The following is a 26,416-nucleotide window of genomic DNA, read 5'->3' on the forward strand; positions in this document are numbered from 1 at the left end:
TGAAATGATTTTAAGAAGCATATGTCATAAACAAAATACGGCAAGTATGATGTATGATAGTCGTGAGCAGGCAAAGCAACTGAATCAGTTTTTATTCATGCACAAATGTCATGTCAGAACGAGCACACAGATTAATACATTTTGTAGGGTGTATTAAGAACAAATACGTAAACCTTACAAAATCATTTCACAAGAGGTCATTAAAAGAAGAGTACACTTTTTCTACAAGATGTAGTGTCTTGGTACCTTTTGAGGAGATTTCTTGTATCAGCTCAAAGACAGACCTGTTCAACTTTACAGTTCTCAAAAGGTAACATTAGAAAAGCAGTCAAAGAAAAATAGATTATGAAATAAATTCCTGGCAAGGACAAACCTGTTAAATGTTATCATCCCCCAGAACTCTCAGCTCATTCATAGGCATTTTGAACAGAATCATCATCAACCACATTTTGCATCACAGGAGGCATTGATGTCAGAAAGTATTTCTGGGAATCCCATTACACAAACATATCCTCTGATACAGCAATAACATTCAGAGAGTTGACATTGAAAGCAACTTTGAGGACTTTTTTTTTCCTTTGAAGTTGGAATTAGAAATGGAGCTAAAATATCCAAAGAATTTATTCAACATACCTTACTCTCAAGTTACACTAATAATTTGTCAAACCTGCTTGATCTGTCTTATAGACAGATGGTAATTCACAGTGAAAGAAGTTCAACAAGGCCAACACTGAACTGTTAAAGCACACACACTCCTACAAAATAGTGAGTATTCAGTGCACCACAGGTCCATATCCTGCAAGGACAAATGTGCTGGTCCTATAGGAGCCAATCCAAGCCCAGAAGTCAGTGTGGATGGCTGGTGATACTGCATAAGAACATTTATGTTGAAGAGAGCTTGAGTACTAGGCCTGACTGGCACAGACTAATCAAGAAATGCCCACTTTTCCTCACTACATTATTTTTAAGTACAAATATACTTCTTCCTTCCCACCTGAAAAAAACCCCATAGTGTACTTCATTAAATGTACTAGATTTTATTATGGAGATTTAATTAGCAGTAGCTGCTAACATTCACCAAAAGTTCATACAGTCTCGAGTTCAAGAAACAAACCCCAAAATGATTCTGAAAAGAACTAATAACTTGTTCAGCAGTTAGTGTTAGGACGTATCTTTACAGGAACCCCACTGCACTGTGATGTCTGTCACAACTGACCAGTCAGGCAAGCAAACCCACAGGCTCCCTTCCTAACTTCTTTTTTGCCTGTCAAATCACAGATTCAGAGACATTTAAGATGCTGCTTCTGTGCTCCTTTTTGCAGTTGAAGAGCTAAAAAATCTGTCTGCCAGTTTTTTGCAAATGAGACTTAATGGACCTCTGGTGAATAAATAAGACTTTTTTTTTCCCCCCCAGTGAGGGCCGAAAAATTTATTGTGAGCGATATACACAGTCATCAACCTTCTTTCCAGCAGCTTCATTTTCCCTCTCTCTCAGTTCCCATCAAGCCTCTGACAATACCTTAACAGTCCATCAAGATGTCTCAGCAGATCTGATAGCTTCTTCAGATGTTATATGCTTGAAGTCTTCTTCCCGGCCTGAGAAGTGTAATATATTCTGGAGCACATCTGATCCAAAGAAGCCACAGATCTTATAGGATAAATAAGCAGCAGCCATCCAGTGGGAACTCCCAAGACCCGATGAAGTTTGTCTATGGATTTTATGGAATTATATCAAAGGGTCTGTTGCGGGGTAGCAACTGAGGAGTCAAAAGGGGGAAAAAAAAAAAAGGCAAGAAAAAGCCTGGAAATGGGGAACAGTAGCAGTTGACCTCAGAGAGGAGAAGTGAGGAAGAAAAGCTAAGCCAAATACATTATTGTATTTAACTGAGAAGGAAAGGAATGCCACAGGTCTGGTCAAGGGGAACACAAGTTTAAAAGGAAGCAATGTGTGGTGGCAGGGAATAAAAAGCATCTGCAGGTAACAGGAAAAAGGGAAGGGGAGGAGAAAGAAGAGGGAAAATATAAAATATGAGAGAGTCTGTTTTGGCTAAGCATCTAAACATTTAAGCGCTTATCTGAGCCGCTTTCTGAACTTTTTGTGTAACATTCCCTTCTACAGCACCTCTCTCTAATGTTCCAAAGCGGAGAGGAAGACACTTTTTGAAAGCAATTTGCAACCCTCCTTACTCTGGAGCTACAAGGCATTTTAAAATCTGTTATATTTTAACTTAACTAACATACATCATTTGCCAGTCAGGATTCTTCAAGCTCTCACAACACAAGAGTTCACAGACCATCCAAGAGTTTTGTTTCAGACAGCTTTTTTTTTCTTTTTTCTTTTTTTTTTCCCAGAGTGACACCAAATACAACGTTTATAGAAAAAATGTCTCTTCTTATGAAAAATCACATCTATATGGTTTAGTACTTTGGTAAGAGCAACTCACTCATTCCAGGCTCAGTCAGATAGCTGTAGCGCTTACGTAAAGCAAGGGAGACGAAGTTCTGGCGCCGGTCAGCTTTCTCCGTCTGCAACAAAACACAGCAGGATTTAGGGCCTTGGGGATCACTGCCCCCATCTGAACAGACCAGTCCTCAAACCTCAGCAGGATGGGCCGCTTTTCATGGCACACAACCCCACAGGGGAGAATGGGTGCTTCCATTCAGCTTCAGGATGGCATGCTGAAGCCGAATTTGGGCAAGCAGGCAGGGAGCGGGCAGAGCTGGTCTCTGCTCCTGTGTGATGAGTGTCAGGCACTGCCGAGCAGGGAGCGTGGCTGCACAGAAACTGCTGTAGGTGACCACCCTTCCAGAGCAAGCAGGGAAGGGACTGCAGCCCTAAGAGTGAGCCCTCAGGTTCATTCCTCTGCTTAGGACGTAGAAGAGCTTAGGTAGCAGAAGCAGCTCATTATCCTTCCTTAAAGCATCATGATACTGTATTATCCCATTATCATCTAATAAACTGCTTCGCACTACTAGAAATGGTGTGATACTGTTCATTCTCAGTAAAACAAACCACCTTTGGCTAGAAAGAGGAGGTCAACACAAAAGACTACAGGTACAGACATAAAACATTCATAAGAGTGCAACTTAGACCGATTGAGTATTTTGCCCCAGATTAGTTCGTCCCAAAAGCACATACACCACAATGTACAACTGGCTTTAAAGTGAATACATTAAAGACAAAAAAAGGCATGGGAGGGGATTTTTTAATATGCACAAAATGCAAAGATGTGGATTAGAAAGCAGACTACTCTTGTTAGCTAATAAATAGCCTCGTAAGTCACTGCGTTCAGTGGCGTAGCTGCTGGTGCGGTGTCTTAAATATTAACAGTCCTTCAGAGATCACCTCACTTCAATATGTGGCTAAAAATATGGTTTGTTTAGAAAGAAAACTATTGTTATAGCTATATAATAGCTCACCAGGAACAAATGCTGTGGAGATCAAGTGATGTTTTTGCTATTATTATTTTTTTAACATGTAAGGAATGTTTTGGTTTGAATTGTTTGGGGGTTTTTTTTAAGCTATTCTAACCAGCAGGTGACAACCGCTATTTATTTGCCACCAGGAAGAGAAAAAAAGAAATTGCTTCTAGGTAAATTGGAAACATCTATGTAGTTTCTTTTATAAGATGATCTCATCTGTAACTACCTCTAACGAGTAAAACCCACTCAATTTTCTGACAATCTAATGTTGCAGTTTCCATGAAACAGAGGATTTTTAAGCCGCAAATATCTGAGCTTTATTTGAAAATAGATTTGAACACAGTATTTAGAAATTGCTCTTGGCTGGTTTACTTTTTTAGAAAGAATCCAGTTTATTTACAGAGGTAAGACACTAAAGGCCACTATGGTGGCCTCAACAGTACACTTTTCCTTCTCAGAAATACAAGTTACCATAGCAGTGTCAGTGTTACTCCAAGAGGTAAAATCTTACCCACTAAACTCTTCTTGTCAAATTTGACTTGGTCTGATATTCATAAATATATTCTTTTTCAGAAGAAAATCAGTTAAATTTTAAACTGCTTTTATTCAATGTTTGATTTAATTTCATAACAAATAATCACGGGTTTTTCCACATTTGTGCACTTCTACTGTTTTACAACAGACTGTGAGGAGTCGAGGATATTTATATTTTTCTGTAGGTATCATTTCAACGCCACAGTTAAAAATAGCTGTTTGTTTTTTTCTATAACATACTACTTTTCTTCACTAAATCTGAAGGAAATAAAAACAGAAGACAGTGTTTATATTACCTCATCATCTTGATCTGACTCTGTTTCCTTTTGGTCCCAAGATGCATTGCAGAGACAAGGAATATTATAATGGACAGCAGGGAAAAGAATATCAGGATATGAAAAGGACCAAATTGGGAGCACAAAATGCAAGCTGATTTATAAGGCAAAGCAAATCCAAAATGTCAACACAAAAGAAAAAAAAAAATCTTACATCCAATGCAAATAAACACGTGACATTACTGAAAGCATAAACCTATGACTTGCAGGCTGAAGCATGAGCTGTAAACAGAACCGTAAAAATTACAGGAACTCGACACCACAGTAACAAGAGACTTTAAAAGCGTTCTACATACAAGAAACCAATAAAACATACATTTTAAAAGCCTTTATCATATTCCAAAGCATTCTCATTACTGACAATTCACAGGGTTTCTTTATGACTAGCCGGAAAGAAAAAGAAAAAAGAGAGACAAAAACTAAAGGAACAAAAATAAATCCAACCCAACCCTAAGGAAAATGTTTACTTTTCCTAACAAATACCTTTTTGTGTGCTGGCAGAGTGATATTCAAGTTGCAAACAGCTGTTTGTGGCAGTCCTTTTGTAGTCTTTGGTTCTTTCAAAAATGATAATCGACCACAGGGTTCCTGGCTGGTGTCTCTTACCTGGAAAATAAATTTTGCAACATTGTAGTAATATGGAGTAATTCAGAGGCCTACAGGAGGTTTCTGGAATGTGTCTCAGAATTTCCTTCTACAAGGAGCTTTCCAGGGTGTAAAGACCAATAACACCGAGCTGGAGCTCAGCCTGAAGTGCGGAAGGAGAAAATGCATCACTGTGAAAAAGTTATGTCAGCCTAAAGCTCTCTGATGGCAAATCCATGCAAGACAAGGTGCTGAGTCCAACCTGACAGTTTCATACTGGGCTATTACTGCCAGGCACTGTCTGCTCACCTGCATTTTATTCTGCCATGTTTTGCTCTTGTGTTTACCAAAAAGCTTTACAACCTCTTCAGCACAGCAGCTGTGACAAGGCTAAGGAAAGCAGGCACCCATTCCTGGCCATTTAGAGATGAGCAGTCTGCACACACCTTCTGAAGGCTGCTCTGCAGTACAGTACATTACTGAATGGATCTCCTGTGCTTAATCCCTCAGAAACTGTGATCTACTGGCAGTATATCAGGGCTCCAATTTGAGATATGGTTTTAGTAAAAGGTTGTGAATCCTATCACGGGTATTCTGTTCCCAGATCTGCCAGCAGTTCTGCTGTGGCCTCAAGCAAAGCACCCTCTCCGTGTAATTCACGTATTAAAAACCTACACTTACATCCCAGGGGCAAGTTAGTCCTATATGGCTGAAAATAGGCAGAGGGAGTGTGGGAAGGGAAGAAATCAGCAGGGCCACTTAGTTTGTCTTTCTTTTACCTTGATAGAGAATGGCAGTCTGTTTTCTTTGAAAGCATAAAAATTAAAAACAAGCTGCTGTCCTCCTTTAGTCAAAGGGGCCAGATTTCCATAGCAATCAACATAAATAGGTTTTCCTTCCAGAACCTATCAAAGCAAGAAATAAAAGTCAATAAAACCTCTTTTAACAGTAGATTCATGCATATAAGTATTATGATTTCCCCCAACACAGCTCCTGAGTTTAACACAAGTCCCCGCTCAGGTTACACTCAACAACAAATTAGAATATCCCTGCGCATTATGGCACGGTACTACGAGCACCTGACTGGTTTTTCTAGAGTAAGAGTGGGTAGATTTCTTCAAGAAACAATAAGTTGGTGACCATGATTTCACCACAAGCCAGTCCTACTGTAGGACCAATGAGAAGGCATTCCAGCTGTCTGCAAAGCCCAACCAGGGCTACTTGGCAGCAGCGAGTGCAAACCCCACTGCAGACTGCACTGGGGCATCGACACATGTCCTCATGCTCCTCCAGTCTTGCCCTATTTTGTCCTTTTTGAGAAGTTTCATGACACAGCTTTGCCATGAACCTTTATTTAACAGGGCTTGTCATGGCCTTTGCAGGCCCTGCTGCTACTTGGAAAACACACTGCCCACCCAACAAGGAGGAAGCCAGCTGCAAGGAATGTACCTCAATGTCTTTGCTTCTTGCAACTTCCTCGAAGTTCTCTTGCTGCTCCAAAGTTTTGTCCACTTTGTCGTCAGTCATGCAGAAGCAGCGCAAATTGGATTCCACGGGGTCGTTCATTTTGGCAAATATCACAAACTTTGCCATGTAAGGAACACATATTAATTCTCTATAAAGCTGTGTTGCCAGCCCAACAGTCTCTAGTACTTGGTGGCAGTCTGCGAGCCAAAATCTGAGTGGGAAAAAGTAAACCAGTAAATCAACTTTTCATTGTGCTCCAACACTGCTTCAGCCTTTAAAGAGAAACTGTGTCCTGTATCCTTGGTCATTTTGCATGTGTACTGTCCTACAGCTTTAACCATCCAAAAATCGGAATACCTGGCAATGAAATGCTGACAAACTTATCTGACCCCACCCTGGGATCTCATAAAACTGTCTATCTGAAGGCTCATTTGAAGCCAAAGTGGGCAAGTTCAGTTTCTTGTGACCACACACAATGTATATTGTAATGTACTGATGCTTCACTATACATTTGATTTGCTAAAACTAACACCTTTATAACACACAAAGCAAAACTGCGTCTCCCATTTAGGCTGAACCAAATAGGCCCACAGTGAACTTTCACAGAGACAGGTGTTATATTGCTATTTTTCTCATTTTATGATTAAGAGCTTGAAGACAAGCATGATACAAATTATAAATAGTTTATACTTTGTATCAGTCTTTCCCACAATATTTCAGCCCCGATCTGTTTGGTTCTTCAGCAATTCACCCTCTTTTCATAAAGGTTCCTATAGTTGCAATGTTGTTTATGGAATGATAAACTCTCTACCTGCTATACCATGAATTTTGTCACTAGAATGTGTGATTTGTACAGATCCTGTTAAATGCCTCCAATCAGCAGGTAAGTCCATGAAGATTAATTTCATATCACAAATGATATTTTTGTGAGAGCAATATAATATAATTTTCAACTAAAAAGCCGACAGCCAGAACTTAAATGTCTTTAAATCTTTAAACAAATACATTTTTATGATCCCCCCATTTTTTTTTAAAGGGATGAACATTTTAAGCTTTCCCTTTCTGTTGCCATTTACAGGAAAACCAAAGCCCTGTGTGGCATGGCAGCCTTCAGAGGAACAGGCTGTGTGCCTGCCAGGAGACCCCAGCACAGCAGCACAGGCTGGGCCAGAGCTTTGTGTGCAGCCCTGGGTGTGTGGGATGCTGACAGGCAGTGACAAAGCAGCATCTGGGCCATTTCTGCTTCATCAGCCTTGTGAAAGGCTTCCAGAAAGCCAAAACACAACCCCACAACCAGGCACAGTGTTGATCAAGGGAAGCCATTCCCGAGCTGCCTTTGGCAGGGTCTGTTCCCATACCTGGCTGAAACATTGGTGGTGAAGGAGACGCAGTCGTTGGAAAACGTCAGCGGAGTGGTGCCCGTGATGTCCTCCCACTGTGCAGGTGAAGTGCCTCCTGTGCAAACAACACACGCCAGGGAGATTTCCTTTCAAACACTGAACACACACAGACTGCATACAGAATATCTCCATCTCACACATAAAAAGAGAACCTAGACATTAATGTTCTCCAACAGCTGAGCTCCATGTTATACGTGGCATCACATGTCCCACAACAAAAAACAATGATGTAAGCAAAGAACATACCTACAAGTCAACAGCAACCCCCCTTGGATATCAGCTAGGACAGAATTACTCCTGCAAACTACTTTTACTGACAACCATGTTTAATAGCCAAGACTGAAAGTCTTCATACTGGCTAAATATAAAATAGTGTTTAATCAATGCTGGGAGAGTTCTTTTACAATGGCATGGGACCAGATACAAAGCTCAGGGAATCAGTGAGAGCCTTGGAAATAACCTCAGCTGCCTTTGCTCAGGAGAGCTGATCTGAACCCCAGTGGCCCAGCACAGCAAGGTTCCCTCACTGGAAGGCAGGAGTTGTGAGAGTGAGCACAGAAACCTTGGCAAAGAGCAGGATTTGCTCTAACCTGTAATGCTACATAGGAGTCGAAGGCTGGGAGTTGTGTCTCCTTTGTACCCGTTGGTTACTCCTTCTCCTGACGGAGGTGGCACAGGAATTGTCATGGTTATTGGCTTATGGAATTTTCTTCTTCTTGGCTCCACAGTGACAATGGGACTGAATGTTGCTTTATTTCCAAGGATTTTTTTGACAATCTCTTCCGGAACTGGTTGAGCCTGTCAACACAGGGAACATACTTAAACTAGAGCTACAAATTGTTTACAGACATGCAGAATTATTTTCTGAATGATAATTCTATTTTCTTTATATTTTCTGTAGAATTCTACTTTTTTTATTTTTTCTCCCAGGAAGCCCTCTCCTACAACTCTCAAGGATGATTACTAGTGCAATTCATATTTATCTTCTATTCAAAAACCTACTTCTGATTTCCTAACAGCTAACTTGTAGAGCTAAATCTCAGAAGCTTCTCTGCAGTATTTACTGAAAGTTTTTCAGAGCATGTTTGGTTTTGCTCTTAATTTACAGTGATCAGTGACATGAAGTACAATTTCAAAATGCAAAAAGAGGCCTATTTTGCACTTGAGCAGTGAGGACTAGACACTGTCTCCTGGAGGTGATGGACGATTCTTACATTTCTGCCAAATACAGATTCGTGCTCTTGAGGAACACCGCACTCTGACTGACCTCTGTACTCAGTGCTACCTGTGATTATTAGAAAATAAATACTTGTTTGGGTCAAAATCATAAAGAATCATGAAGTTATAGAAGACTTGTAAGTAGATTTCCCATTTTCTACAGTCAAAAGTAACACATGTGGTAATAGGAGTTTGCATCCATTTGCCTTTTTTATTTTTAAATTTTTTAAGCTTTCAAGTCTGTTCAAATCAGGCTGACCCGTGACTTGCTATTATTCAAATTGCAGTGTGCTCTGATATGCAGAGAACATGCTGTTACACTGCAGTCTCAGCAGTCACAACACTGCATATGGAGATGTCATATTTCCTTCATGCTGGAGAGCTCTGGGAAGGCAACTGGATAACCAAAAGAGCAGAAATTCAATTTTCTCACGATTAATCATCTTGAGATATAAAGCATCTTTGTCAGAAATGTTTCAGAGTGAATGTAAAGCACTGCAATCCAAACCAGCACCTCTTTTTCACAAACCCACCAGACTTGTCAGGCTATTAAGGTAATTTTAAGCGATAACTAACTGAACTCAAAGATGCCTCCTATTCCTATGGAATATTTCTGCACTTTCTGTGCAGTTTATTTGAGTACAGTTTAAGCTATTTGCCCTTCCCAGAATTCATCCCTAGGAACGCCAGTGAAGAACGTCCTAAGACACAGCAGATGCGCATGGGAGGTTTTTGACCCAGTAACAGCTGTCAAACAGCTGCATGTAATCCCTACCGAACACATTCCTGTGGCAAAGGGCAGCCCAGTGACCCCATCCACAGGCTGCTGCTCTGCCACAGGAGACAGGGACTGCACAGTGCCTGCAGAGCTGCTGGGGCTGTGATGGCTCCAGGTCTTTGCTTTCCCCTCTCCATTCCTGGAGTGCCAAGCAATACTCAGGGAGGTGATCCAAGGGGTGCTGGGCTTTTGCCACAGGGAGGAGGACTGTGCACCACCTGTTCCTGGGGGACACTGAGTGTGGCAAATGGGTGCCAACTCAGACCTGAGGTGTGAAAAGCCCCTTGTCACAGCCCACTGCTGAGGAGCTGCAGCTCTGTAGCTTCCAGTCCTGTGCATCGAGACAGGTGCCCTTAAGAGATGCTGCAGGTATGAACACTAAAACATCTTTACCTGGAGCCCCACGCGGATTCTCTTGGTCAGAGCCCCCTCGGGGAAGGAGGCCTGGACACGTGGCACCGTGGTGCTGCTCAGCACCCCACCCTCGGGCCCGATCTGGTTACTCTCCTGCTTGATCCGGGAAACCACTGCAAAGTACTGGGGGAAGTCCTTGGTGACGATCCTGCAGATCCGCTTCTTCTCCAGCTCCTCCACGCTGTCCAGCTCTGGGGGCACAACACAGGTAAAATGCTCAGGCATCCCCTGCCCAGGTTCATCCCACACACATCTGTGATGTGAGGTTTTGAATAAGCCTTAAAATGCCTAAGAAGGTTAGGGGGTTTTATTATTATTTATTTACTACAGGAGATTAAAAAAAAGCCATTCAGTGCTATCGATTATCAAGCTCTGTTTTTTCTGTGAATTTTTGCATAGATCTTGACAATGAGGGCCAACAGCAATAGACAAAAAGACTTGCTAGGACACCTAAGTACTTGGGTGTGACAGTCTCTGCAGTAGCAGCTGCCACAGAATGGCAGGTTTGTCACACAGCATAGAAGTCCAAGGAGGGCTGAAGGAGACTGTCAAGCTTCTTCCCTCTCTCATTTCTATCTAAAAGCACTCAAGTGCACTGATCCTTCTGTGCACTCCTTCAAATTATTCCCAGCCTCTTCCCTCATACAGCACTGACATACAGAAAACCACAGGAGATCAGAGTCGGTTCATGAACTCTCTCCCTCCACTTCAGGTGTGCAATCAAGAGCTTGGCCACCTAAGGCACTTGAGACAGTTATTTCCCAGACTGGCATCCAAAAATCCTGACCAGATTCTCCATGAAACTGTGGAAGTGACAGGGCTCTGTCTCCCACCACTACCAGTGAGCTGAAGCAATAGCAAGCTTCCCTTCCACATCAGGCTTCCAGCCATTTGGTCATCTGCCCCAAAATAACTGCAGTGCACCCCTCAGTTCCCAGAGAACCTTAATGCATCTTCAGACACTACTGAAACAGAATCAGGTCATCAACCATCAGTGCTCTCAGCCACATTCCCAGCTTGTAGGGTCACCAGGGCTCAGAAAGGTGCACAGAGTACTATTAATTAGTTAAGTACATGACAGTTTTCCCCATATACGCACTGGGGCAAACTCTGTGATACAACAAAAATATAACTACTTTTGCAACTATGTGTGTATATAAATATATATATTTGCACTAGTGAAACCCCAAATGCATTGGTGAAATCCCTGTGATATAAGCACTATACACAAATGGAGATAATTACGTAACTGTCATGCATTTCTCCTTGTAACTTCTTCCACTTGGCCTTTTAATCTCTTGTAATTTGGCTTCATTTCAGCACTCCACAAATTTCAGCTCTTATTTTCCTCCTTAAAAAGGGAACCTCTAAATAAAATTTGTTCCTCCAAAGATGACATTTTTATCAGATCCAGCAAGAGAAAGCAGGAAGACCAGAAATAATACTGGACAATAATAAGACAAAAGACACTTGTAAAATACTTTGTGACTGAGACATTTTCCTCCTCTAAACGTGTAAGCTCAATTACAGTTCCAAAAGAATTAGGATGTAAATTTGGTAAAATGTCAGTTTTCCATTTTAAAACATTCAGCAGGTAGTTTGGATTAATCACACAGTGCCGCTGTGGATCATATGTACCTACCAGAAGTGGATAATTTCTTATCATAATGTCAGCTTCCATTTACTTTGACTCAGAGATTGGTATCTGAAGCCATCTAATGAGTTAGGCATTCTGCCTGCAGCCCCTGGAAGCAATGGCTTGTGCAGGAGACAAACTGGATTCTTAAACTCCCAGGCAGGTATAATCTTGACTGGTAAATCCTAATCATCTCCCGTTTGTTGCTAGAGAAAAAAACCCACTGTAAAATGCTCACAGAGATTAAAATGCTCACAGGATAATTAAAATTCTCCTGAAGTAGAACAACAGTGGTTTATAAAAGAACATTTCAAAGTCCTTTGAGCCTGGCAGGCACTCTCCTTCAGAGGAGGAAGAAGATGTGAAGATTAGAGCGGCAGAGCAGCAGTCAGGCATGGAGAGGAGTTGGACTATATATAGGGAGGTTATGTTTGGATAATACATATGTAAGCTTCTGTATGAAGTTGCCCTCTAACAGAAAAAGATGATGAGCAATCAAACCACCTCTCTTACCACCCTGAGAAATGCAGCAGTAGCATGACAGAAGTAATGAAACAGGGAAAACTAGTCCTGGGAGAGCTCACGTTTCCCGAACACACCTCGTGCAATTTACAGAGGGAGATATCATCATTACTATTTTCCTCAGCTGCTGACACTTCATTCCTGGGCAAAGTGTTTCACTGATAAACCTCGAAGCATTTTTGGTTAGATGGTTGGGGTTTGGAGGGAAGGGGGTTTTAGCCACAGAGAAGTATGCTACGCACCCCATCTTACAGACAGGGATAGCAAAGCAGGGACAGGCAAAGCAGAAAGGTTAGAGGAAGAACTGGGAAGAATCTCCCAATGTCACTGTCTCCTAGGCTTGTGCTTACAGCCCAAGAACACTTACAGCCATCCAGCTTTAGGAGTCAAGAGGAAGGTATTGTGAATATAATGTGCACAGAGGTCTTCTCCTGCCACCCATGTGTATGGTGCACTTATGCTGCGATGGTTTGGTGGGAGTGATCAAGGAGAGAGGACATGGAGAGAGGGGAAGGAGGGAGGAGAAGAACATCACACCTCCCCACCCTTTGGTGCATGCTGCCACATGGATGTTAAGGCTCCTGGACAGGAGAAGAGAAACCCAGCCATGTCCTCCAAGGGCAGAGAGGGGCCTCACACAGGCTGTCTCAGGTCAAGGAAAGCAATCACACCAGTTCTGTCTGGTGACAGGCAGTTGTGGATCGAGTTCATCCACATCCAATACCTTTCTTTTTTTACTTTCAGATAAGGTAATACCAAATGAGAATCTTCTGACTGGAAATAGAGCTAGACAAGTCACAGAACACCTGGCTGTTTCACGAGCTTCAAGGTGTCTTTGTGTGATCTGGTATCTGGTTTCCCTTGTCGGGGCCTCAAAAGAATTTTGCCAGCACTGAAAAAGCAAATCTCACTTGTACTTCCCAGCCTGAACAGAGTTGTGCAACCCTCCCTCAGTCCTGGCTGGAGCAGAGCTGACCTTGTCACCGTGCACAGACCACAGGGTGGGGTGAGCACAGGATCCCCATTTTCCCCACAGAGAGATGTGCTCATTAAGGAATTGCTGCACTAAAAGCACGGCATGCAGGAGGCAGCTTCCACATGCATAAAAATACAGGAGGGGGATGGAGGCAGGGAGAGCACATGGCAAGGGGCAAGGAGAAGCTGAGGACAGGAAGATACTGGTAACCAGACCCACCCTCCCAGCCTCAGTGTTTCACATACATAACCAGACACTCCCAGTGCCACAGGGATGTTTCACCCTCAAATAAGCCAGTGTCCTTTATGTCTATTTTTGTGCAGTCTTTTATCTTGCCATTCACAATGTACAGTTTAACAGCAAAATGTTCAAAAACTTTTCTTGGAAATGTGGCAAAATCACTGCTGAATAATTTATCGTGGTATTTTAAACTTCAAGTATAAACAAGGTCACACTCTGGTTTGATCTGACAATTCAGTTATGTAAAGACTCCTGCTTCCCATCTGAAACCACACTGAGCAGCTGCAAGCATGTTGTAGCCACAAACATTTGCATTTCTTGGCTCACTAACTGGCTTGCAAATGACTGTTAAAAGATTATCTACCCCAATGTGTGCATTTGTGCCCAAAGTTTGTCTAAGGGTATCTCTAAAGGGTGGAGGAATGTTAAAAGCAAACACAAGTTATATCTAAAAGGAGCCTGTCTGAAAATGTAATGTATTTACCAACTACAAGGCAGAGAGCTTCTTCCTAAAAAAATAATAAATTCAAAAAATACATATATTTTATTTGATTCAAGTATAAATAAATGCAACATGGCCAAGAGCTGTGAATTGCTACCCTTGTGTCTGGAGCCACACTCCTCCTACTCCTAAAAATGCCAAGTTCCCTATATTCCCTCAGCCCTGTATTTGCCTAAGTACAGCACCATCCTTAAAATAAAACCTATTTAGGCAGAAGCCTGATTGCACCAAAGAAAAACAGGCTCTTTACATCATGTTCATTGTTCTCTCATGATAATAACCCAAAAGTTCTGCTGTTATTTAATCCTGCATTAGCCCTGGAGCGGTGCCTCCTGCTCGGGATTATTTTGGGTCTAGGACGAGGTTTCCCAGCAGATGGTGCTGCTTCCAGTACAGAGCAGGTTTTCGGCAGTCCCCACGGAGGGCCAGGAGCCAGGATGTCCTTGCTCTCATCCCTGCCGGCTAAGGGGGAGAACAAAACAGGCACGACAAAACAGAGGAGCAAACTGCATCATTAAAACTCGGCGTGTTAAGGAGCTGGGAGTAAAGGTTTGATTGCCCTCCTTCACTACATGGGTAGGAAAGGACTTGTGATCACAGCAGGTCTGGCAGAGAACGGACCAGCTGCTTCTAACAGAAAAAGGGCCCTCCTGCAGCACCTCCTGGCACTTAGAGATGATTATGCAGATGAGTTTTCTTGCAAAGACACACTAAATTCCTCTAAATTAATATGAGGCTGCTTTGTACTTAAATTAGAGCTTGCTTCTGCCTCCAGAGTTCATACCTGGAATAAAACTTCTTCCAAACTTATGGCTTCTGAGATGCAAGATACTCCCCCAGAGCCAAGTCTAATTGGTATTTTGTAACAAACCAGTAAAAGTTCAGATGAAAAAGATCCCAACCCACTCAATTCTACAAATTTGTAATTTTTTTGTCATTGCTTGGAAGACCTCTTACACTGAAAAGGTGTCATTTAACTAAAGCGGAATTTTGTCAAAACCCTTGCACTATTTTAGTGCAGGGTGGGTTGTGTTTGTTTTTTGTTTTCCTAGCTAGAGAAGGATTAAGCTAAAATGAACTGAACAAATAATCAACACAGTGGATGTGTCTGCAGTATTTTTTCTCCTTTTCCTCTCACAAATGATTGCCTGGGTTTGTAAAAGCCATTCCTGAGGTTTGGCTTTTAAGGTGTCAAATATTTTCACTCTAACAGAGTAATGTCCATCATACTTTCTGTGATTACTTGGCTGTACTTACACCCACTAACCTCAAACAGCAGTTCCCCAGGAGGAAAGAGCTACCTGAAACGCTCAGTAGATCAGAAAGTTGTCCTGCAGCTCCACATTGTGAAGCTTATTATTTTAGGCTCTGAGGGTACTGAGGGCTTCATGCCCACCTTTCTCAAAGTGTTTTTATTTATTGAGCTCATCTCTGTAAGATGTCAATTTATCCATATGCGAACTCTTTCCTAAGTGTTGCAAGCTGCAGCAGTTCACAACAATATTTCTGTGCACAGATTTCCTATCCCCAAATCCAACTAAGCTCAGTTTGAAAAGTACATGAAGCAAATAAGCAAGCTGCTGATCAGTGCTGACTACCTCACCCCTGACAAGCTACCACTACTTCACCCAAATACCAAATCATCACTTCTGATCTCATACCAGTGTGCAGAGAAGGAGGGGCAGAGGTGAGATTTTTCTTTTTGAAAGGCTGCAACTACTGCATTTGATCCTGCAGCAATCGTAATTCCCCAAGCCATACTATCCTGGCCCATGTCCATCCCTTGCCCGTTCCACTGCTTTTAGGTATCCTTCAGTGATGAGGTTTATTTTATTTTTCCAAACCCACTGACAAACACTTGCAGTGTTTCTGCTCTCCTGTTTGGTTGGCTCTGTTTATTTTGAAATAAATAGCTCCAATAGATCATCACATAACAAGCAGATCTTTGCCGGTGCACTGTGGTTGTACAAGCTCAGGTGCAGTTCAAACACTTTGGAGTCAAGCATATCCTGCTGTCTCCATTCCCAGATGATCAGGAAATCGGTAAAAATGCTGAATTTCAGATACCCAGGGAGATCCTCACAACAGCACAACTCTCCACGTTCCCAAGGAATGCCTTTTGCTGAGGCTGCCCTTGTCAAACAAGGAGAGGCTGAAATCAAAGGCAGAGCTCCCCCACCGACACCTCTCAGAGCTGCCATCCACAGCCACATCATTTCCTTCACAGGCTCTCGCAGATAATGAAAGAACTTTCCTGCAGCTTGTACCCTATCATACTATGACCTTCTGCAGGAGGTTCTCCAGAGAAAATCCTGTGGATAAACCCTTACAGAAAGCCAAAGTTCACACCACAAACTGTTTCATTCACACTCAGATGCAAAGAGCTCAAGCAATAGTTTATCAGCACAAGTATGGAAAAATGCTTGCTAGAAGAAAGCAAGGGTGCCAAGGAATCACTGCAGCCCCACAGCCTGGCTTTGCCCACTATTTGTCTTCAGGGACCATCTATGACAGCATCTTCTGATGGAGTTGTACATCTGGATCCCCTCATCTTGAGGGACTCTCACACAAACAGCAATGTTCAAGCAAAACAAGGGAGCCAGACTTCCCAGATGGGCATCAGGAAGGCAGGTTGTGTACTTGTGGGAGGCGGTCTCTAACAACACCATTTGAAATAAGAATGCTCTACGGGCCGAGGTCTGTGTCTGTGGGAAAGCCTGACAGAGCTGATATTTACACTTCATCCTTGGTTTGGAACAACCTTCCCATGGCCCTGCCTGAGCAGCAGAGACACGTGTACCTCCAGCTGGGTGTTATTCTCAAATTCAGGCTGTAAAGCAACTGTGCAACTCTGCTTAAACTTGGCAAGACTTCAGACCAAAATTCACCACTCATTCCAGGATGTCTCCAGGCCACTGCAGAACAATTTCTCCTTACACTCTTTCCATCACTTTAATATGGAACACACACTGTATTCCCTGAAGTCAGACATCCTCTGCACTGTTTTACTTTAGTTTGCTTTAGTCAGCCCGTGTTAGCAAGCCTTCACAAAGGCAAAGCTTGCTAAAGCTTTGAGATAATATTTACCTTCATCCATGCCATTGAGTATTTCAGTTAAGTCTTCATGTTTGCTGTCATACTGGTGCTCTTTCCACGTTTCCCCATTCTCACTTCGGAGTACGATCAGTTCTCTTTCCTTGCCTCTCATTGATCCAAAATGTGGGATTTCCACTATGACAGGGCTAGAGAAAAAGGAATCATGTTATTTTTAGCCCTATATTTCCTCACTGCCCTTAATTTCCTATGGGTCCTTAAGAAAACTACAGTCATTTTAAATAGTTAACACTGTTACAGTAAAAATGTTTTTAAAACTGCCAAAGCTGCACAATCCTTTATCATTTAAACTGTAACTAATGGATAAATTGAAAATACTAATATATACCTCATTTTTTGTGCAAATCTTTTGAAATACCTGCCTCCATGAAAAAAATAGTGACAACTTTTAGTAAGGAGAGTTCCCTGTTCATTTATCCTGGGGTTTAGATGATCCAACCTGCCTCCAGCACATGCAGCACTGCTGACTTTTAACTGGCATTAGCACAGTCAAAATTTGGATCTGGCTCAGAGAGTTTGAAGGGACAAAGTCAATTCAGAAGCAGTCTGGCTATCCCAATGCATGCAACAGCCACTGACTGCAACAGGAACCATGCAATTATGTAGATTTTGAACTTCAAACTAAGTCCCAGAGTTTTCAAAGCTCTCCCTGGCTCTCTGTGGATGCAGCTCCTGTGAAATAAAAGAGACTGTTTTTCTTTAGCTCCGCTTTCTGGTTCTCATGCCCAGCATCACAGCTGCAACCTCTGCACAGCAGACATCACTGGGGAATCGTTAGATCCTTTCAGAATGGATTTCTCTGGGTTGAACAACATCATGACCACATTTATATTAGTTACTGTCAAACATTTTGGGGGGAAGGGAAGGGAATGAGAAGGTGGTTAATAATACACCTATGTCACCAGACAAAGTACCTTCAACAGAGGACTGCAAGTGCATCACTGAACAGCTTGTATGAACAACCAACAGAAACCACCATTCACTTCATGTGCCATTCCTCAACATAACAGACACTGTTGCCAAACACTTCACAGGCAGGATATGCATTTTAAGGTATGCTAAGACAAACCGACTGAAATCACATAGTAAGTGAACATTTATGGATTATGCAGCTTTAAGACATTTAAATAGACAGTATCATTATTTTCCTACAGAGGTTGTAAAGGGTTTGACTGCTTTTTAACTTGGTTAAAAGCAGCGCCGCATGATGGGAGAAGTGTGCAGCACTTCTGGGGTACCGTACACCCGCCAGGTGCTGGGTGCAGTAACCAATCCATCACTTGAGCATGAAGTCACAACAGCCATCATGGGGAAAAACAAACTAGCTGGAAGCCCAGTTTGCACATTAAATTCCCAGAGAGAAGAGTTAGTCTTTTTTTTCCCCATGAAAATGATAAAAAGAGTTTAATTAATATATATTTTAGATGCTTTTAGGAACACCCAGTCTATTTTTCTAGTCTCAAGTCCTTTAACAAAAAGTCAGGAACGTAGCTGCTCTCTCCCATTGTGCACAGCAAGAAAATACCAAAAATTCAAATACTTTGCTTAAGATATTTACACTCCAGTTCAAAAAGAGCACGAGCTGAAAACTAACACTGTAGTACAATCTTTGCAGGCTAATATTTCAGATACTGTCTCTGTAAATATTTAGAAACCACACAATTTTGTGCATGACATTTAACGAGAATACTCAGTGAGAAGGTATTGAACAGGTTTGGAACACCAAACACTCACCAATATTTTGAAAACCTAATGCAATAAATTTCACAATATGGCTTGAAAACAACAGTCAAAAACATAGGGAAACATCCTTACATGTTTAGACTATACACTGCAGTTCCTTTGGGTAGCATACTTGGCTTCGTAAATTTATTTTAACAAGATGCCTCTTGAACGTTGAAAAGGTTAGTATTTCTCCAATCTTGCTGAATCAATTCATTCACTTGATAACATTTTTTTCCTCAATAATCTTTCATAAATAATAGACTTTATGCAATCACATTTTACAAATGCTCTTCCCAAAACAGTCTCACTCGAGGCCTGTAATACCTTCTCTACCACAGGGTTGAACTTAAAGGACTGCCACTGTGTATTAAAATGTATTTAATGCAGTAGAAACACTTCAAATTTAAAAAATTACAAAAGCACAGAAGTTATGAAAGCAGAATGCTGGCAGTGAATTTTACATGCCTATAAGCACAAGGTAGTAGCAGAGCTGTATTAAATCAAGCCACTATGATTTCCTTTCAGTGACGTAAATCAACTGAAAGTTTCAGGAAACTTAAAAAAAATAATGGGAATAACAAAAAAAAATCGGAAACAAAAGAAAAACTGTAGACATTCTGTATCTTTTCCGTACATATCCTACCCAATAAATTTTGTTCCTTGTGGACCAAGCTGCAGGATTCGGCTAACCATGCTCTCACCCTCATTTAGAGGGGGAGGACTTTTAGGAAGATGCAGTTTACTGAATAACATCCATGCAGCAGGAAGAGAAACGAGAAGGGGAAATTAGGAACAAGCTGTCATTCCCGACAGAACCAGCAGTTTACACCAGGGTGCCACTCACGGTAATGAACAAAATTTATAATTAGGAAAAAAAAGGCCACATCATAGTGGATTGTTTCCCCTATTGTAAGCTTTAAAAATAGTCAGTTCCTAGCACTGGTACTGCTTGTACCACCACTCTGCAGTAGGTGCTCCACCTACTGTCACTTGTCACTCCAAGTGGTTTTGGGCCACAAGACGGTGACAGGCAGCTCCCAGCAACTCCAGAGGGAGCCCTGCACATGCTGGGAACAGAGCTCAATATCTGGGTCCCTGTGGGTGTCCTTAGGACGATTCTTTGTGACAGTGCTGTTGCTCTAAATACTCTACAAGCAAGAGGGTCAAAACTGGCTCTGGGTTTTCAGTGTGTGACTCCTCCTGACTTCCAAGGCAGGTTGCATGAGTAGATGGGGGTGGGACCTGGCCTTCCCATGGCTTTCCTTACCTTCATCTCCTTCCTGCAGTCATCAAAGAGGCAAAACTCTCCTTAAAATGCAAGGATTCTTTCCAGAAGGAATGGCAGGTTGGCATTTTTTAATGTTTTAAGTTAAGTAGCCTTTGTTACATGCTCAGATGAGGTAGAGTCAATGTTTAACTACTTAGATCCACAGGACAGAGGGAATGAAAGGTGCAACATGAGCGTAAACAATTAAACTCACAGAACAACTCACCCTAAAAACTGTGCCCCTGCTGGCCCCATTTCTACAAGCCGACTTGCCAATCCTTCTCCTTCAACCATGGGTGGTGGGCTGGCCAGTTTGTGCCTCTTCACCAGGCGGCAGGTGATGCGGGTGGGCGCCGTGCACTTCCGCGGCGGGATGATTATCCTCATGCCATGGTGCCGACTGCCCCTCATCGAACCCCCGCGTGCATCCACCATAAAACTAACCAGGAAACTGCAGGAGAAAGAAAGCACGTCAATTAAAATGGTCACAAAACAAGCAGATCAGCAAGAAGTCAACAGACACAGACTTTAAAACATTAGAAAAGTCATCCCGATCCCAGCTAAACTAAAAAGAACATGAAGATCCTTTTAACACTCATACTTACATGTTAACTATTGGTTATCAAAAGCAGGAATTGCTAAAGCTCTAGCAACATCATGGTGAAACGACCAGGTTCTACTGAGAAATTTGGATTAAAAGTGTACACAAGTAGGGTATTAGTAGTGGTTTGTCAGAATTTTAAAACATCCCTTTGTTGCTGTTAGCTCTACTGTCCACAAATGAGAGTAATTAGCCTCACATGCATAAAGCAACCAGACAGTGTAGAAAAAGGAGAATCAAAAATGCTTATTATTTTTGGAACCTCAGTCTTTAAAACCTCCTCACTGTCTCATTTGCAAATACTCCTGATGGCTGCCAGAGCAAGTGCCAGCACCATGGGTGACAGTCACTCCAGGCTACTAAGGGCTTCCACTGATGGGGAAGATAAGTGATGACTACCAAGAACATAACTTCCTTCAGGCTGTTGGCTCCCTGGAGGGGATCATGCCATTACTTCTCTTTGAAGATTAAAATTCATTAGCAAAAAAGGGGACATTAAAGAAAAATTGCACTTGCTCATGTCATTCCAGTGCATAATTTTCCATTTTATAACACAGGGGTACAAAATTATATTTGTAAATGATGAGTGGTATATTTTTGAATAAAATCCTTTCTATTAGCAAGGGAATAATTAAAATTAACAATTAAAATTAGAATAGCTTCAGGTAGAAGATGCAATGACAGGCTGGTATCAAGAGGGACACAAGTTACCAGCTCAGTCTTGAAGCCAGTACAGCTTTTGTTTGCTCCTCCTGTATGACAGGCAGACATTGACATAGCTGACACATCTATCATGTGGCTTCACTATGTTCAAGGCTGTTGCCAAAACTTCCAGCTTTTAAGAACTAAACCTTCACATGACTAACAGGTGAATCCATTCAATTTCCTGGTTCCTGACACTAAACTGAACTAAGGGTGTAAGTCAATAATCCAGGGGGATTGTGATGGTTCTTGAAAAAAAGCCCCCAAGTGCTCTGAAGTGTGACTGGGAATTTGTGCAAGACAGCCCCATTTGCTTTGAGACCAGCTGGACACCAAGAGCAGCAGCTGCCAGGCACTGGCCAGGCCTGCAAATAAGCTGCATTCAGAAGTCTGGCCAACGTGGGTGGGAAAAATCTGCACAAAAGCAGGAGGGAAATCAACATTTGGTATTTAGTGGTCTGCAGGAGAGAGGTGAGTAAGGACACAAGCTATAAAATACAGGAAGTAGGACAGAAATGTTGTCCAGCTGAATTCCAGATCAAGAAATTGCTACATTGCCTTTCTTCAAATTAAAATCCATCAGTAAAGATGGGGGGGTAAAACTGCTCTCTGAGATGACCCTAGCCCAGATTTATAATTTCTCATGCCCCAGACACTTTACAATACTGAGGCATGATATTTCACAGTAGTTTTCATACAGAAAAACTGTATCCACATTCCATATTTCTCTCCTAGATAAATGCACTGTACACTCCAACAAATCCAAACGTTGCCACTAGGGTATCCCAGCTCCTCACAAGAGGAATTGTTTCAGCGGGACAGGATCTTGGCTAACCAAACACTTTCTACAAATATTAAACCTGTGTCAAAACCAATATGCTCAATCTTTAAATTATATACTCTATAAGTGATTATAATCTTAGCATTTATGGATGCTTTGCTGGCCTTTTAAATATGCACATGGTTTCTGTCTGTAGAGGAGATGGGGCCATTTCAGACTGGAAGTGTGCAGGGTGGAGGGATGCCTGGCTGGAGCATCCTCAGGGCTGAAGCTGCAGCTGCTCCAGGGAGGCACAGCTGGTCAGTGCTCCATGGAGGAGCCACCTGGGGAGCTTGGCAAGGCTGGGCTTGACCTGATGGCTCAGCACAAAGCAATGTTTTGGGGAGCTGCCTATTGTGTACACTGTTACTGGCTTGTTAAGCCACCTCAGAATTAATAATGGAAAGGGGGCTTTCATCTAATGCAAAAATGCCAAAACTTACACTCAAATAAGATGGTCTCTTATGTACCCAAACTATTTAAATGATGAGAAGTATGTGTGAGTGAATTGTCAAAAATCTCTAGGCACGTAAATCAACTGTCTTAAATTAGTAATTAAGACAAATACTCAGTAGAAGTTAAAACTAAAAACCTACAAAAATCAGTCCCTGAGTTACCAGGGATGTTTGGGCTGTAGATTTGAAGGTCAGTCCAGCCTTGGCAACCCAGAGCTTAGCATTGCTACTGCACACTGCTCACAGCAAGGGTAAATAGCCCCTGACATGAGCCTGTGCCCCAGAGCAGGAGCCAGCCCCTTCCAGCTTTGGTGTCTGCAGCCTCCAGCACGGACAAAACCTGCAGCAGATCAGCCTTTGTGCACACTGCTCCCAGAGAAAGGCAATCAGTGTCAGCAGCACATTAATGAATTATTTCCTTGTTTAACTTTCTGATTAGTAACTTACCGTTTAAAACAGTAACAACAACTCCAACAACATTTCATGCACTTTCTATCCAAAAACATTAGTAGCTGATGCTTACCTAAATTAATGTTGCACTAATAATGGAAACTACAGTATGACCTCTAAAACACAACGCTAAAAGCTAATGAGCAGTTCTAGTTGAATACATGGAAGGGATGAGGATGTGGTTGGATGCACTACAAACATCTACACACACTCTGTGGGAAAAGAAGTTCAAAAAAAGAAAATAAAATGAGGATTCACAGAAAGCACAGAGTTATCACCTTGAATCATACTGGGGGAGTGGAGAGGAATAGCTGCAAAATAATTTAGAAAGCAAATGGGAAAATTAATGTAAGATAATTAGAGGCAAGCAACAGAAAAATATCAATAATAAGTGCAAAGAAAAAGTAACAATCAGAAAAATAACAAAAGCAACATGTTTGAAGGCCAGCTTTAGAAATTATCTGGTTTTTGCTTCACATATCATGACATATGCCATATAAAATATGCTGCACAAGGAAAAAAATTTGAAAGGGAGTGCTCATTTAATTAGTCAGCACAACTCCATAATTCCTCTGGAAAATGTAGAAGCCCATGGAGAAAAGCATTTGCAGTTTACCTAGTCAGCAGAGAATTTATTGCAACACAAGTTCTTCATTGAATTCCCAAAACATGCTCCTCTGTGCCATGGAAAACCAGTCTTGCACTTTTCTAAAGCAGTTTATTTTCCAAAGCATAATGTATAAACATATGTATGGCAGGATGCTTGAAAGGAGTACCAGTCCACACCACTCATTGCACTGCTGTCAAAAATGAGTTGTGGTGGGAGTAAACTAGAGTAAATACAATTTAAAATATAGTCAACAACAAGAAATCTGATTTATTCCACCTTACAAGACTGGATCCAGTATTTCTGCGTTTCTCAATATTGGAAGGCAGTGTGGCACACTCATTTCTGTCTTTCAGCTAAGGAAATGAAGGAGTTAAAAAAGGCAACACAAAGAGAGCACACCCACATTTTACTCTGGGAAAGCTGCAGGAGTAAGCTCACATCTGACAGCTGAAGGTCATTTTGGTGAGGGTCTCTACCCTTCCTGAGGCCTCAAGATTCATGATGCATTTCAATGTACTGCTTACAATGGACCCTGTTCAAAATATATGCTGGCAAAACAGCTTATCTGAACTCAAGAAGAAAAACATAAAACATTATCTTGGCTTAAAAAAAGGAAAAACCAGAAGAGTTGAAATCACTGCCAACAATTTATTCTTTCTTCTCCTTTCACTGATACATTGCTGGATCTCCACATCCTGCTCCCAGAATTCCCCTTCTGCCTGGGTTAAGAAATGAGAACAAGTATTGATGCTCTCTTCTGACAGTGGGAAATGGGGAAAAGAGTGACCTGAGGCAGCAGTGGAGCTCCTGGCACAGCACACTGGGGAGCCCTGTGAGGGTGAAAATGGCAAAGAGCAGCAGAGTCAGAGCCTGGCCACAGGGCCACCACACCATGAGGACTGACAGCCCCTGCCCCCAGCCACAGAGAGAATTGGGGACAAAGACAGGGATGAAGCATTCCAAACAAGCAGAACAGGATTTGCTTTTCAGGAAAAGACTGGCAGAAGAGATGTGAAAGGTCATGATCCTCTATATCAGAGGTACTGGAAGATTAGAGCAGAACATCTGTTGATTGCCTCTAGGTGAATATAACTGAGAAAATCAAACAGGATCATATTATAATACGGGGCCACAACTGAAAAGTAAATAAACAATGAGTAAGGTTTGGGGTTTTTTTCCTAACACATGAACTGAGTCCTCAGAGCATCGTTTCTGATGCACTTTCTATGTCAAACAAGGAATGTAATGGGTCAGAAAAGCCCTACATGTTTGGAGTGTTTTGATTTATGCCCATTTGGAGAGCTACACCTGTTTGGAGCATATCTGTCTTCTCCCTGCCATGCAGCCCCACAGTTTGCTCCCCTCTGGGCAAACCTTAGACCACCTCTGCATTAGAGAGGGCTCATGTACCAAGGGAGCAGATCTTGTGTGAAAGCTCCCATGTCCACAGAATATATGTTTAGAGGGCTGGAACCACTGGTGAGCATGCTGAAGACCTAAGGGCAGGCAAGTGCTGTCCTAGAGGACTGGCAGGATGAAAACATCAGGCCTATCTTCTATCAGGATGAAAAGAAACCAGAAAATTTCAGACCAGTCACTCTAACCCAGACTACCAGGAAATATTCAGGAATAAATTATTTAATCACCATTCTACAAGCACCTAAAGGATCAAGGTAGTTAATCAAGATACTTCACCTTGCCTACCACCAGTCCTCAAAATAAAAACAAACCAAAAATATAAGTGGCAAGAGCAATTCATGTCAAATGAATTTTAATTCCTTCTTTGATGTGTGGCAGTACTGCCTTGGTATCTCAGCAAGCAATGGAGGTACAGTACAGATAAGGTAAGTGCAGGATCACCTGAGAAGCTACCTCAAAAGAGATACCATCAGAGCTTTCCTGAAAGGGAAGCTTAAAAGGGAAAGGGAACTTGTCCTGGCACAGATACTAGGCCGATGTCTTCATGATTTCAACACAGAAAAAAAGGTATGAAAAGTCTTTGGAAAACAGGATCAGAATTAAAAGCTCTCTTGCTAAAAAACGGAAAAAGGGGCAGGAACCAACAAACTGAAATACCATAGAGACAAATGCAAACTGAGGGGAGACACCAAACACTTAAGCACAACTCCAGCGTAAAAAATAACCAAACTTCAGGATTTCAGAAGAGAGCCAAGAAATTGTAGCAGATCACAAACATCCACCAACAGAAACTGAAACTACCAAGAGGATAACTCTCGTTATGGGACTGTGTCAGACCAAAGAGGTGGCAATCCTGGCTTATAAACAGCTCTCATTGAAGAGGGGAGAGCTGGGCCAGAGCAGCAGGAATGTGCTGAAATGCAGAAAGCACCACCTAGGAGGGTCCGGGGCATTTTAGTCTAAAAGACAGGATTATGTGCCTTCTGACATAGAAAACAGCTGTTAAGAGACCAGGAAGACATTACTCCCCATGACCACTATAGATATGACAAGAAACAGGCTTAGTCTACAGCAACGAAATGTCAAGCTGACTATCAGGGGAAGAAATACTGTAACAAAAGATAGTGGACTCCTGAAGCTGGGGGCCTATGGAATCTCTTCTTTTTAATGATTATTAGGACATTAAATGTATTTCAGGAATTCCTTGACAACATTTTATCCTA

General features: G+C 42.0%; 1 protein-coding gene across 29 annotated transcripts in view; it reads right to left on the reverse strand.

The window, feature by feature from the left end:
* Positions 1–26,416, reverse strand: part of ANK3 (ankyrin 3) — a 345,732-nt gene that overhangs the window by 35,545 nt on the left and 283,771 nt on the right. For 17 of the 29 annotated variants that reach the window (XM_039554380.1, XM_039554383.1, XM_039554384.1 and 14 more), the window contains 11 exons: positions 23,443–23,475; positions 20,363–20,587; positions 17,118–17,272; positions 10,134–10,345; positions 8,335–8,542; positions 7,703–7,799; positions 6,327–6,555; positions 5,657–5,782; positions 4,776–4,898; positions 4,254–4,280; positions 2,445–2,526 (listed from right to left, as the gene is read on the reverse strand). In XM_039554380.1, the coding sequence (XP_039410314.1) occupies positions 2,445–2,526; positions 4,254–4,280; positions 4,776–4,898; positions 5,657–5,782; positions 6,327–6,555; positions 7,703–7,799; positions 8,335–8,542; positions 10,134–10,345; positions 17,118–17,272; positions 20,363–20,587; positions 23,443–23,475 (1,517 nt within the window). The remainder of the gene's footprint in view (positions 1–2,444; positions 2,527–4,253; positions 4,281–4,775; positions 4,899–5,656; positions 5,783–6,326; positions 6,556–7,702; positions 7,800–8,334; positions 8,543–10,133; positions 10,346–17,117; positions 17,273–20,362; positions 20,588–23,442; positions 23,476–26,416) is intronic. The other 12 variants (XM_019286585.3, XM_019286596.3, XM_019286594.3 and 9 more) reach the window with 5 other exon arrangements.

This window comes from Corvus cornix, chromosome 6, assembly GCF_000738735.6.
Source record: "Corvus cornix cornix isolate S_Up_H32 chromosome 6, ASM73873v5, whole genome shotgun sequence".
In the NCBI taxonomy this organism is placed as follows: Eukaryota; Metazoa; Chordata; class Aves; order Passeriformes; family Corvidae; genus Corvus; species Corvus cornix.